Source organism: Ornithodoros turicata, chromosome 2 (genome assembly GCF_037126465.1).
Source record: "Ornithodoros turicata isolate Travis chromosome 2, ASM3712646v1, whole genome shotgun sequence".
Taxonomy (NCBI): domain Eukaryota; kingdom Metazoa; phylum Arthropoda; class Arachnida; order Ixodida; family Argasidae; genus Ornithodoros; species Ornithodoros turicata.
Window position 1 is genome coordinate 146260565 of NC_088202.1, and position 14978 is coordinate 146275542.

Sequence of the window (14978 nt, forward strand, 5' to 3'; positions counted from 1 at the left end):
AGCGTCTGAGGATACTGTGACAAGAAGGTGAGAACTCGTTCTAATGCAGAAGTGACACAAATGGTGGTTGAATTCTTTATGCTCACGTCGCATAAAGGACCAAGCCTTGCTCCACCAGGTAGAAGGGGGGGGGGTATGTTTAGAGAGAGATTATCAGAGATTATCATTGAGCGCTGAATCGGAATAGTGCCGTATGCCTCGACTGGATGTCCTAGACCAAAAAAGTAGAAAAAGTGTACCGGTTTGTCCAGAATCACAACAACGAGGACGTCGCAAAACGTAATATACTGAATATAATTAAGCCTAGTTAGTTTTGTTGCTTCCCCTACGTTTCTTTTCTGTTCCTTACTTAATTTCGAGTTCAGCGTTGACGACTCCTGCACCTGTTGTTCGCGGACTTCACGAAGGAAGTCTTCGATTTGCATCTATAGGCAATGACGATAAACTTCCCGATGCCAGTACGGGACGTGTTATGGATCGTGTCTTCGTCTGGGGTAAAGCCTTCTTGTGGTTGTCAGGGCACCAGTTTCTCCAGTCTCCACAGGCTTCTATACTGTACATTGTTAGGAAATGCCCGTGATGAGCTCGTAAATGCTGTCGCATTTCAGTGACAATCCACACAGTTACCTTGATATTTTTATTAGAGAGCAGTACAGGAGCGCTGTCACGCTGGATGATTTTCAGGCAAATGGGTGCTTCAAGCTGATCCATGTCACTAAAAGGTTTTATCCGTGTCTTTAGGTGAACATTGTGCTACAGGGGCCTGCTCTTATTACTGCATTCTCTAATTTTATTGCACTCAATCACAAATTTCTCCAGGTGATAAGAGTGTCATCGCTGTTATTTCCCTTTTGGACATAATGGTATGTCAACATTCAGCTTCACACAAAGATCAACACACCCACCGTAAACTAGGTTTGGCGCGACCGAACAGAGATTTGCACAAAACCGGTTGCGACATGCTTCGCGTTTTTGCTGACGTCCAGTGAGAACCATTCGCGCCCAATGATGTCCGTTGCCCTGGTACGACGTGTCCTGCGGCGTGGACTTTATGCGTCCGAGGTGTTCCTGCAATGAAAGCATAAGCTGCATTGAAGGACAGCATGTGTCTGTAGTAACATATATTTTGTTCTAGAAGATAAAAATAACAGAGACGGTTAAGAGCATCAACTGTTTACTATATACATTGAAAACAAGACTTTCGTGCACTTCTTCAGTGATAACCTTTTCAGTGACTTCCATCTTTCATTGTTAATTTCTTAGGCAACTTGTATGTGATTGTCCCTTCTATGTTGTCCCAGCCTCAGAACATCAGTTCTCTCTTGTTCATCACATGAATAGGCACAGCAGCCATGGTTGGCACAAAGAGCTTTAGAATGCGTACGAGGAATTAGGGCTCAAGGGCGAAGGATTGAGGACAAGCAGCACCTTGATGGTGCTGCGTACTTCTCACCCTTTTTCTTGTACCATGTGACTTGTTCTTTGATATATGCTTCACCACTTGTAACAGGTCCTCAAACTTGAACAAGTGCAGCCTACTGCACGAAAGTCTTGTTTTTAATGTGTACATAGTGAACAGTTGATGCTCTTAACCGTCTTCGTTATTTTTATCTTCTGGAACAAATTATGTGTGTATTATTATATGTTAAAAACAGCGCTATTAATACGGCTTATTTTCTCGGTATCGGAGTGACTATTCTTACAATTTCAGGCATATCGGGGGAATAGAGCTTCCGTTAACTGACGGTTACGGATGGCGTAACGGGACGATCGTATTGTAAAGAAGAGAACGGCGATGTACACGAACGCACGTTTTTGGCAGCGTCCCCAAGAAGTACGCGGGTCAAAAACGAGCTGGCAAATAAACTGAGAATGGCTATCGGGGTACCCAACAGGGCTTTATTCGGTTACGCCTAAGATTTAGGAATGCATATATATATGGCATGTGCTCTTCTCCAAAATATGCCGAAAAACACCCAGTGATACAACGTTACGGGCAGTGAATCAAGCCAGCTAGCCTCCAACATATCGACATAATTAGTGCGGCGCAGCATTATCTCACGTATCCTTGCGCCAGAAAATAATTCCAAATCAAACTGAAAAATAAAAAATAAATAAATAAGTAAATAAAAAAAAACCACAGACCGTATTTTCGCACATTGGGGGTATTCCCGAGAAAATGCGGAGAAAATCAGCGAACTGTATTCCGGATAAATTAATAAAATAAAACAAATCAAGCAGCCCCCCACCCCTTTACAGTACGACACCACGCCCTGAGATAACAATCATGGATATATCGCTGAAGGAGGCCTCTCTTTCCTTTTGACCCAATGCAAAGAAAAGGTGACCCTCACTGACATCGACGAGTATACTGCAGACAGTAAAAACCTCGACCCATTTTCAGAGCAGTCGCACGACCAGCGTATGACAAAGCAGGATTTTTTAATACACTAAACGAAATATGAGCGCCGCTACAATTCCCTTGGGACCACAGCTCTACTTCCAACCTGTAAAAGATTTGGAACTCTGGAAGTGACAACCCGAGCTGGCAACACTGAGGAAGCACCTATATAATATCTCTTTCGCCTAGTTTCTCTCTCTCTCTCTCTTTCTTTTTATTATTACTATGAAGGAGACTGTATTTATTTGCACCTTTTCTTCTTTTGATCCTGTTCTTTGTCCCCGTTTTCGGAAGCAGCAAGCTATTTGTGGTGGATAATATATTTCCACCTTCCACTGTATAATTGGAATAATATTTCACAATCTCTTTTCCTTCTCTTTCATGTCATTAAACATATGCCCCACCCCACTCTCATGAACCAGTGAACTTTGTCCAGCCCGTGACCGACTCCGCCAACGAAGCGCGAACTGCAACGGTGGCACAAAAACATTAACCCAATATCATTAACCTTACATGAATCCATTCATCTAATAGCAGATACTTTCCAAGTGGGTCAATGGCATCGACAGGCTCGATATGTCTCAATGTTGCAGGCAGCTTGTAACGAAACGCGTTCAAGTCCCGTACCGGAATGTCCTGTGCCGAAACGCCCGCATACCGCTACGATGACACAAAATCTAGATGAGCGGCTGATTTATCTCACCCTATTGGCTGCCTTTTATACCGATTCGGCTGTGCCGTCCTGTGTTTCCTATGTCTCAATTCTTGGCGTTTCCGCACAAAAATATTGATACACCGCCATGCTTAAAAGAAAAGTACGTAGGGCTTAATGTATAAGCACAAATCAAATACGTACAACGTGACATAGCTGAGGTAACGAAGATTCAGACCAAGTACCCATACAGGGCAAGCTTGTTGAAATTTTGGCTATATACATACCGGTTCTTCGTTCGTGGCTGTGGTGTCCTGCAGATAGAAGGCTTGTAGGACATTGCACGAAAGCAGAAGCAGGACCAAGCCAAAACATAGGACGATCTTCATGTTGTTCGGGTCGTGAATGCTTGGTCGGAGAATGCTCGCTTCTTATAAAGCGACTCTCGGCGGACAGACACACTGAAGAATGCTATTGACGTCAGTGCGGTAAAAACTTCCATATAAGTGCATGACCGAAAGTATACTGAACATTGCAAGAAACGGGAGGAATAATGTAAGCACACGCTGCGCTGACGTTTCCTATACGTCACGTCTGTCCAGCTAGACGGTCTAAAGTGTATGTAACGTGTAAAGCGTATGTATAAGAACGTGATGATTCGCATATACAGAAGTGCTTCTGAAACTTTGCTAGTTTACATAGACACACACAAACAAAAGCGGTCTGTCTCTCTTGTGGTGTAACATGCAGTAATCCGATGGCAATCGTTGAACTGCCGATAAAGTGCGGGGATCGTTTTAACGCGATGGAAAGTAATGAATCGTTCAGAGGCAAACAGGCAGACAAACACAACAGAAGCCTCAAATTGCCTTTATCTGCCACATTCCGGTAGTTTCAAATTGCGTGTAACGGAAATGAGTCAAACATAGAAGCACCAGTGCTACGATGTAATGCTACAAAAGAGAAAGCGCAATGTGGGGGTTTGGCGTTAAGAAAAAATATTTTGGCCGCATCATCGATATGGTGAACTAGAATGAATGGTGTGCTGAACGGCGATTATATACGACAAGAAAGGCCATGTGGGCGCTACCAAGGGCTCACTGCCGCTCATCGCACCGTCATGGCCACATGACCCCATGTGCAAAAGGGCACCTGGTACCGCTAGGGAGTACCCGCGATGGGCGAAATTGAAGCAATCAACGTCTGATAAGGGGGGGGATGTGGCCGTGCTGATATACGTCACACTTAGCAGATATGACTATGACAGTAGGACATTCGCGCTTTGAAATGTGGTGGTATAGAGGCATTAGAAACTTTTAGGAAACCGTCGATAAGGTTGTATACGTGGAACCGTATCAGTCGGAACCATTCAGTAGATAAGATTCCCCGTAACACTCACACACCACCGTGATTGGCTCCGATATACGCACGATAACCTAGGGATAACCTAGATAAGCTTTCGCATACAAGTCCAGAACGGGGCTTATACACTGCTTATACGACTATGTCACTGCTTCCCCCTTTTTCCAGGCTGTTCCCGATGCCACAGGTATTCCATTGCTGTGCATGAACGCCAGTACACAAAGCTGAGGGTGAAATTGTATTATTTTATTTGACAGTTAATATAATCCGAGTGAATCAGCTGGGCTAGAAACCATCCCAGCAATGGGCAACAACACGTGCCAACAGAAGTAAGTCTTCCTACTGACTGAACTGAGATTACGTGTTATAGTAGAGTTTCTCATAGAAGTTCTCAGTACGGGCTCCATTCTGAGCACAGGGGTGACATCCTATGCATTGTTCCGTAGACGAAAGCGCGTTGGGCGAACGCAATGCATCCTGGACAGGTTCTGGTCGCACGTCGCAACAAACGTCAAGGCGCACCACGTGACCTTAAAGTGGCGGTTCCCGTGATCGGCGACCAAACGGTTTGTAAGCAATGCGGGTGCTGTTCCTGCGCGACGTTCTGGATGTCTTTTGATCGCGGTAACTATTTTTATCCGATAATCTCTGTTTCTTAATACTGTTAATAATACTGTTTCTTCGATATTTTCAAGAACTGTCCCAGTAATTCTTGTGATTCTAAAAGTAATGTTTATTGGAGATTAGTAGTCGGTCATAAGTTCATTGTGTATTACTTAGCTATCACGTGACGGGAGTACTCCCATCATGACTTTTTTAGCTGTTGCGGGGCGCAACCCGCCGCCGCCCGATTTAATTTTTTCTAATTGATGCTCTGTAATAATTAACGCGCTTTGAGTGCTTAGGCTCTATGTGAGGCATCACACAGGCAAACACTACCAGGTCGCACACAGAAACAGGGGGGTAAAATTTCACTTTACAGTTTATTTAACATCCGCTTCCCTTGCGGTACCATTCCAACTCCGCGAGGGATGATTTTGCTTTATTCTGGCACGGACTCACAGTAAAAGGGACCATCTATGAATGTGTACAGCTCCCGTCAACCTTAATAATAACACTAGAAAAACAAAATATGGCCTCGTTCTCGAGCGCGATTACGGCGACCCTGGAGGCCTTGAAGAAATATTAATCCACCTAAATTATTGCGACAATTTTACCCGATGATTTTATTCCCCCCTCATGCCCTCAGGGTGGCTTTTATCGTACTCAGAAATGAGAACGGAGATTTTTTTCCCCCCAGTGTCATTATTAAGGTTGACCGGAGCTGTACCAGCTTTAAAATGAACAACACGAGTACCTTTCCCGCGCATATTTCTCGTCTGACCGCATCCGTACCATCCACATTGATTACATATTCCTTTTAGTCACAGTGAATATTAAAGCAAACTCTCCTCGGTTGTCCTGCATTCCTGACTGGAATTCTTTGCCTTCAAGTTTGTTGCACATTTGCGGAAAGCCTTTTTGAAACGATTAGTATAACTGAATAAGCCCATTTTCAAGAAATCGGGAGAGAGAGACAACGATGTCATTCGGGATGATGGTTGGCTAGCTGCGTGCTTTGCAGTCAAGCCGTGTTGTGAGAGTGATATACTAGTTTGAGGGTATATATCCCGAAATGCCGCCGTTAAGGATCCGCCCTTTAAAATCCCATACGTTCAAAATTCCAAACGACGCTGTAGCGTAACCCTGCACGCGCGCGCGCCCAGCTGCAGGAACCCTCCTATATATATATAGCCGCGTGAGGAACAGTAAAAAAAAAGAAAGAAAGAAAAGACCACACCTAGCCTAACCAAATTCCGACTATATCTGCCGATCTGATGTGGCCGCCGTGCTAAGCCTAATGGTTGCCAAAAAAACTCGTTTTTATTCACGACAACCACTTCTTAAAGACGTCATCACGCAAAACTGAGCCATTTGTCAGTATTATTCAACGCTATCGTCGCACGATTTTTCATATTGAATCTTTAACGTAGAAATCGGGGATTTTGAACATCTGGGATTTTAAACGGTGCGATATCGTGGTATATCCCTCATAGTTTTTTTCTTTCGGTAGTGCTTGTTTGTCTCGTTGTACCAACCTCGTCTTCCCAGAGCGCCGCATAGCGCTGCCGTGTTTAAACCTCACACGTGTGGTTATATGGTCCGTGGAGTCAGACGGAGGTTCTTGGAACTGCATCAACGCCGGAGATAGAGATTGGTGGCATGTTATGGTTTCCTCCAATCTGCGTTTTTGTGCGATTCTTCGACTGCTACGAAGAGTGCGCAGCAAAAAAACGAAACCAGGGCCTCGTACGCGGCAGCACAACCCTCGTTCAGGACACCGCTCATCTCGCCGACAATTTCAGCGAGCGACCACAAATAAATCGATCAATCAATCCAGTCAATCAATCCAGGCCGATTAGTCAGCCAGTCCATCAATCAATCAGTCAATCAGTGAGTCAATTTCTCAATGCCCTTTCACCCGGCCTCATTTCACCACACGCACAGCTTATGCTGAATTTCACATTACACCAGTCGTAACAGTCCTATAATTTTTTTCCCTTCACATCAGGAATGTTTTTTTCAGATTTTCTAAACTCGCGAACCAAAAAAGAAACTACATGCGGATGTAACCGAGCACTCGAACATCTAGGGTGTCCCTCCGAAATCTTAATCTGTGTTCACCACCCTCGTGGATGGGAGTTGAGACAAAAACCTTGGAGCCATTAAAGCACAAAATGTTGTAGCAATAATGAGACCAGCTCCGTCGATGGTCGTGCTTTAATAAACGACGCAATTGTTCGGAAATGGCGCACATTTTTAGCGCGTCGTTCACCAAAATAAGCATTTTTGCGGCGGATTCATCGGAGAGTTGGGTGGGCACGAAAATACCTTGCTAAAGTACGCAGAGTTCATGAGAGGCACGTTGCATCTCTCGTCCGGAGGTGGGTGTGTCTCTCCCTCAGATGTAGTAGGTGGTAGTCCGCACCAGTGTACACAGAGAGTGACATAGAAAAGCTGATCTCTCGACAGGCCTTTCACGTCACCCAGATGTACCCTGGATTCTCTGGCAGCCTTCTGGTACGCCCTTAAGAGGGATAAAGTGCCGAGGGCGTCTGCCTGGTATTCCTGCGCGAAAGCAACGAGTGCCCTCGCTTTCGGGACACTGTCTATGTGTTCTACATAGCACCGCTCCAGGATCTTGTACTCCGCAAGACTCTTCCGCGTAAACCACGGCGATAAGGCCCCGTTGCCGTCCCTGAGACGGCCCCCTTGATCATAGCCGTGCATTATCTCGTGCGTCGTTATGAATCCCAGCATGCCATAGTTGATCTCAGGGGGGCCACCTGCGCTAAAGAGCGGTTTCATGAGGAAAGGGACACCCACTGAGATGAAGTTAGAGCTAATCATGTTGAAGCCATTGGCTTCGTTCGCGTTCAGAGGGACCGCCAGGTCGTAGAAATAATCGGAGAAACCATCCGCTGCACCTTTCCAGTCCTTCTTTGTTTGAAATGCGTTCAGCTTTAGATAATCCAGGACAAAAGGGCCGTTTAAGTCGGGGAAGTCCTTGTAGAACGCATCGACTTTTTGGGACGTATTCAGTTTAGGCGGGTATCCCAGGCGGACCTTCATCTTGGATATTTTCTGCAAGGCTCCGGAGCGTGTTTCCTCATCGAGCCACGAGCAGGTCTTAAAGGATTCTTTAATTTCGTTCACGATTCTTTCGGCCACTTCTCTGGCAGCGCTAACTGTTTCTTCGTCAACCATCGGAAAGACCGTTGTAGAACCCGCTGGGACTGACATGGCCCCGAGGACTGTGTTAATGCACCAGAAGGTCTTGTACACCGCCACTTCATAGAGGTAGAGGATGCATCTCCAGGCGAATAACCATCTCAGTTCCTCATCCGAAATGAGCCTTTGTTTTCCGAAGACGCGATGAAAAAATCCAAAGTCGGCCTCGGTCATGCTTATCTTCATGTTTTGAAGGGGACGAGACGATTCGTAGCGCTCGAGAGCTTTAGTCCATGCCTTTGAGAGAGTGTCGTCCCCGTTATCCAAACCTAATTTCCCCAACTCCAATACCGTGATAGCGTTGCTGCCATTTGACACTAGGCTGCCAGTTCTTGACATGTTGCTGACTTCACTTCTCTTGTGCTCTGCCTCAGTGATGCGTTGGACAAGGTCATCGCTGACGGGCGTCAAGAATAATTCCGACATGATTTCGCCTATACTCGAACCTTCCAACAACAGTGAGACCTTCGTGATCTGCCACAGCGTAAAATTTGGAGAACCGAAATCTTCTTGTTCCAACTTGAAAATTAACGGAATGTTAGTTTCGAATATGAATTTAACCATGACGTCCAACGGGTCAAAGGACATGTTTCCTTTTGGATCCATCTGATGTTGGGCTAAGAAGTCTGAGGCGGCTTTCGCAGACTCATTTTTGTCAACTTGGGTGCAATGTCTGAACAGCGCTGCGGACTGCTGAAAAGGAGTTCTCACACGTGCGGGAATGTGTTCTTTCTCCAAATTTTTCTGTATAGCTTCAGTCAAATTTCGTGTAGCAACATTCTGATACCTCTTATCTACGTACACGCCGCTCTTTCTCAGCTGCTCACTCATGCCACAGGTAAACGCGTAGAAGTTGTCACACGGGTCCTTGTCCGTGTCTATGATAGCCTCAAAGTACTCGCGGACGTACCGGCAATGATCGCTGTCGCAGATGTCTTCGCTCAGCGGGCTGGTTCTTTCCGCCGGCGTCGCGGTGGTGTCTTCATAATCTCCGTAGTTCGCTTCAGGAAGTCTCGGCCTCGGCGAGAGTTTTCGCATCTTAACGTTTCTAGGAGATAGCGGTGTGTGAGCTTGGTCCGTCGTACTTTGTTCTTTGTTAACCAGAATCCAGACAGCAGCTGAAGCGATACCCAGGACCAAGACGGCGAAAACCATCAAAGCCACTATAGCGTAGGTTTTGTTGCTTGCTTGTCCGGCCGTCGTCCCCTGCTGGGAAGAGAGAATTTATAAACGACGTAAACAACGCGAAGTGACCGAGGCAGCAACGACACAGACACGTTAAGTTTCAAACGCCCAGAAATTAGCGAATTCGAAGAACTGAGGGACAAGAGGCGCTGACACCAGGAATGGCCCCTATACTTAAGGCGCAAGGGAAACTGCGTGCTAGTGTGGTGTAGCATATCTGGCAACCATGTTTGATTCCTGGCGTCAGCATGTCTTTTCCCTGGATTGTTTTTGAACGATAATTTATTTCGCGGCAGTGTGAGCCTTACACAAAATACAAGTACCACGCTCTGCAGTTCTCATTCACCTCTCGCATTATAGCGCTTTCATCAAATAATAGGAACACCGGGCATGTGACCAAATAAACTATCCAGCATAGGCCATTCAGTTCCCCTAGCATTCTCACGTACAGGCGTCGCCACCCTTAACTGTAGCGCGGGAGCCCGTGGCCTGCTTGCATGCCAGCGCCGCCATGTGTCGATGACGGGGCGTGCTGGGGAGGAGACTCTGGGGCCCTGGTGCACAAGCGCCCCCTCTCGAAGGGGGCTTGGCAAGCACGCACGGATCCCCTACTGAGTTGGCTATCTGCAGACACTTGAGCGATACGAAAATCAGTATACGAGCAAAAATATAAGTGTTTCTTTTGCGTGTTTGCATCCTCAGAAACACGTCTCTTCCTCAGCACCATGACACAAACAAAGAAAAATTCTGTGGTAACACATATCATAATGAAGAGAACGCTCAGAGCAAACATGGGTGAGCTCACAGTGCTTGCATACACCTCAAACTTATTTCAGAATATTGTGCCCCTCAAGCTGGCCCTTGCACAAACCGGCATTTAGATCAAGCGTTGTAGATAACGCACACGCGCCGTTATTGTGCCTCTTTTCCGAAGGCGTGAGGTGATACTATGCAGCAGGTGATCCATTCGTACAGATCCCGACAAAAGTTTACGGAACACCAGAGTGACGTATTTCTTGATCTCAGCGACACCCCAGCGGCGAACGGGAGTGGACACACTTACTGGGAGGTGCATCGAGTTCCCGGTCACCTGTTTGTAAATCTATCTGCTCCTGTTTGCAGCAACCGTGTCGCTCAGATGACTATATACACCACTCCAGTGTTCCGTAAACTTTTGTCGGAACCTGTACCATCCAGATTACCCTGAGCTCAACCAATCGAGAGGAGGCGCACGTGTACCATGGCCTTAGAGCCTCCACCCCAGCATCGGCGCAAGGCATCACTGGCAAGCAAGCAGGCCACACAAACAGAAGTGCGACGCTACAGTATGCACGCTTGAGGTGTTAGTACCGCCAACGAGTCTTTTGTGTCGCATATCGACGAGAAGGTAGAAATGACGAAGAAAATCTGCCCGATGATGGGGTGTGTGACATCGGCGATACAAAACTCACAAGCCCTCCCCCTAAACATCTACCTGTATCGGGCTGGCGCCCACGATTCGTCATTGTGCCCGCACTGTGGACTGGACGAAACAGTGGAACACTTCCTTCTCCGCTGTCGCCTCTACGATCGTCTTCGTCACAACTATCTGGTTCGCCCTCTGACAAGGCAAGGCGCTCCCATCTGCCTACCAGATCAATCTTCAAGATTGAATCAAGATCAAGATTCAATCTTCACCAGATGCCGCTATCTCGTACCTGTGTTCAGTGCCGTGCGCATGCGCGTGCGTGTGACGAAATATAGGAGGAAATGCGAGGACTACACTCTTAGAAATGAACTTCACCACATAGCACGCTCCTAGCCAACCATCGTCCCGAACGACAACGTTCTCGCCCCTGATTTGTTGAAAACGGGAGGAGCAGCCTATTTTGTGTCCATTATGCACGGCACAAAATAGGCTCCTCCTCCCGTTTTCAACAAATCAGGGGCGAGAACGTTGTCATTCGGGACGATGGTTGGCTAGGAGCGTGCTATGTGGTGAAGTTCATTTTTAAGAGTGTAGGCTCTGTTCTATCGTTCGGGGCTTCGCATGCGGGGAGGTGGAATTGGGCTGTAGCATCTAGTGTGGCTGCCTTCATGACTCTTAGCCAGCGCATTGGAGCTGCGAAAGTATCTTCGCCACGCCTTTCCTCTTGCGCTTAGCTTCACGGCATTTTCCCTCGAATCCTACACCTGTCGTTTCCAGTCTGACAGGCCTCAACCTCCTTGGTAGAGCTAGTTAGTTGCTAATAGCTATTGCTAGTGGTTAGGAAACTCCACGCCTATGATCTCCATGTGGTCCTGGCCAAGCGCCCTCAGTGGATAACGGCCACTGCCCCGAGGCCAAAGAAGAAGAAGAAGTGCGGCGCTGTTTGAGATCGAGCGTCAACGAACGTTCTGCATGGGCTGCTATCCGAGTTTCGTTAATCACCTAATGCAGAAGATGGCGGCCTGCTGGTGACGGGGGAATAATGCTCACTGCGACCTGGACCGCACGCCTATAGTTGTGTTCTTATTTGAGGGAGACCCAATAGGGGAGTCTGAGGTGAACGAGGGGAAAAGCTGATAGGCTTACGTACTTGCATAGCGTATCCTATTCTAACTTGAAAATGCGCAGAGATGGAAGTTCAGTGTCGGGACCACTCGTTTTTAAAAATTAATGTTTGGAAGGTAAATATTGCGTAGAAGTGAGAGGCCATATGTTGAATCTAAAAAATGTAAGGAATATGAAATCCTGTGGATTTTTTAATATACATTTGAACAACCCCATCGGACGCGCTTCTGGCGCATGAAAAACGCGGGAACGCTACGCCTAACGGATTCGAAACTTGCCATATCGCAAAAGGTAGGGTGGTTGAATTGGGCTAAATCACGTCACTCTAGTGACGTTAGTCCAGGTTGGGTTTCGCAGGTTGGGGAGGCCTGGGGGAGGCCTGGGGGAGCACTAGCTCCAGTCACGCACTAGGCGGTGCGGGCATGAGACTGTGCTGCCGGTTAGGTCAGAAGGTCCACAGTTAAGATGGCTGATGGTCTTCACGAAACGGGCGCTAAAATTGCATGCGGTTGCATACGGTTCACGCAATATACGAGGGCCATTCCTGTTTAATTTCGTTCCTATAATCAGTTCCTCTTTTAGTTGAAAGCGTTCGATTTTTGTTTTCATTGGTTTTTGTTTGAGAAAAGGGGTGTAGTTCCGTAGACGGGCTTATGGCTTTTTCTAATTAGCCGTAGTGTTCAGAAGAGAAATAATGCACTGTAGTGAGAGAAGACCATATAGTGAATACAAGAATCACAAGAATTTGTGGTCTAGAAGTTATTTTATATGCATCTGAACATCCCCATCTGACGCACTTGTAGCGCTGGAGAAACACGGGAGTGCTAAGCCTAACGGATTCGAAACTTGTCATCTTGCGAAAGGTAGGGGGCTAAATTACCTCACTTTAGTGAGGTTAGGTTAAGTTAGGTTCTACAGATTGGGGGGTCTGAGGGGGCTGCGCCCCCCCCCCATGCACGCACTAGGCGGTGCGGGCGTCGAGACTGTGCCTCGGGTTAAGTCAGAAAGTCCTCATCCAAGATGGCGGACTGCCTCGAAGAAACGAGCGATAAAATTTAATTTTTGTATATTTGGTACGTTGTATGACGTTGATTTTTGTTTCATTTCATCCGTAATTTTCTCATCTTTCTAGTAAAATCATCCGTTATTTGATGTCTACTTCCGTTCCAAGAAAAGCCAGTGGTCCCGATAGGGAACTACACCCGTTTATTTTAATGATGTTAATTGGGGAATACCATAGCCCAAGTGGGATACTCGACCCCATATTGCTGGTGGCAATGGAATTATGAGTCACCTCAAAGTGAGGACCCAAGTTCTACAGCGTCCAAAAAGGTCTGACAAAAGGTTCTGCACACACCTCTGGGGAACTCGACGTAGAACCGCTCCTGTCCTGGACAATGATGCAAGTCTCCGAATCCTCCTCCGCCATACCTTCTCGTGCTTCGTCTTCTTCTTCTTCTACTACTACTACTACCAGTGAGCCGATGGCCGTGAGCCACTAGGGGAGATCTTCTCCTTCTTCTTTTTCTTCTTCCCATGGAGAATGGAGAACGGAGATCCTGGGGAGGGGTTCTTCTTCTTCTCCTTCAGCCAGGAGGGCAATGGCCGCTGGCCACTGGGAGGGCGTTATCCACTAAGGGCCATACCTTCTTCTTCTACTACTACTACCAATGAGGTGATGGCGTGAGCTACTAAGGGAGATTGGCCAGGACAAAAGGCATAATTATGTCCGTGTGGTAGTGATGGGATGTAAGGCCAGGTGAGACGCACTTATACTACTGACATATGTATGCGCGAAACGAACGCAGATCTTCGTCTCCTCGTCACATAGACCCCAATTCATGGTGGTGGTGGTGGTGGTGGTGGTGGTGGTGTAACTGCTTGCAGTTGCGGGCAACGTCACCACTAACACAGGTCAAAAAATGAAAGAGAAAGACTGCAGATATGACTCTAGGTTCGGATTTGCAGTGAAGTCCAATCAGGGGTTGAACGATGAGCGATAGAACATCAGAAGTTGAAAATGAAAATAAAAAATCACTGTGGGAATGCTTGACTAAGGCGTTGAAGAGTACTCGGGCGAAAGGGCCACTTGTGACGCGTCCTTAGAGACAGTATATCAGCTTGGTATCCCTCAGGGAGGAAGCCAGTTTTGAGGCGTGGTAAACATTTTTCTGCCCACGTTGAGCCGCCAAAGATGACGTCATGTACTGGTGAGCTCTTGCGGGTCCAGATGCTTAGATCTTTCCTGACTTCAGGCAAGGCACTGTAGAAGGATGTGTTCAATTGTGTCAGAGGATGTCGGACAGAAAGGGCATGTTGGATCGTGCGTAGTCTTCAGGCGGTGGAGTACGACGTTCGAATACATTGAGTTTGCACGTATGCGGTGTAAGGAGTGTGGCTGTGAGCCTGGTGCTCGTACTAACTGTAGATATTAAACTCTTGGCTGTTTCCTTTGCTAATCCACTTGAACTGTGACGGTGACACAAAAACGCTATCCAAGGAATGGGCGCCGCTATTAGTGCTGCCACCCCGTGGTAGTCCCGGGAACTGTGCACGTGTGGACTGCGTTTAGCCGAATTCCTTCATTTTCCCGAGTGTATAGCTTGATTCATTTTCACGTCCGTTCGTGTTGATGTCGTGCCGGTTCATCTCCTCCTGCTCGAGCACGGTGTAGAAAAGATACCGCATCGGCCACACTCCTCGCGTGAACAACCTCTTCTTCTTCTTCGTCCCATGGAGAATGGCCATTAGCCACAAGGGAGACCGTCCAGGGCTATGAGGATGTCTAAACTCTACTATGACTTGACGGTGACAATCTGGAGAATGTGATGGTTGAAGCGGTGGAGGTGGTGAAGTTCGCTTGTTTTGGCTCAATGGCACAAGGGTAGACATTGTGCATGTGGTGGTTACTCGCATAATTCACATGCACAGAGTCATTGTAGCTTTATGGCTGTGTGTTTGACCGTAGCTTTCCATTCCAGGTAACTATACGAGCTCGCTGAGTTGGCAGCTGG

At 47.1% G+C, this 14978-nt stretch overlaps 1 protein-coding gene and 1 long non-coding RNA gene across 2 annotated transcripts; both read right to left on the minus strand.

The window, feature by feature from the left end:
* Positions 1 to 623: 623 nt before the first annotated feature.
* On the minus strand, positions 624 to 3835 carry LOC135384228 (uncharacterized). Its single transcript, XR_010420298.1, has 2 exons — positions 3341 to 3835; positions 624 to 1068 (listed from the first exon to the last, which is right to left on the minus strand). It is a non-coding gene; the product is annotated as an uncharacterized LOC135384228 (long non-coding RNA).
* A 3395-nt stretch (positions 3836 to 7230) lies between these two features.
* LOC135384229 (neprilysin-1-like) lies at positions 7231 to 13403 on the minus strand. Its single transcript, XM_064613438.1, has 2 exons — positions 13322 to 13403; positions 7231 to 9455 (listed from the first exon to the last, which is right to left on the minus strand). The coding sequence occupies exons 1-2, from the start codon at positions 13391 to 13393 to the stop codon at positions 7287 to 7289; spliced, it is 2241 nt and encodes a 746-aa protein (XP_064469508.1). The 5' UTR covers positions 13394 to 13403; the 3' UTR covers positions 7231 to 7286.
* Between the last annotated feature and the right edge of the window lie 1575 nt (positions 13404 to 14978).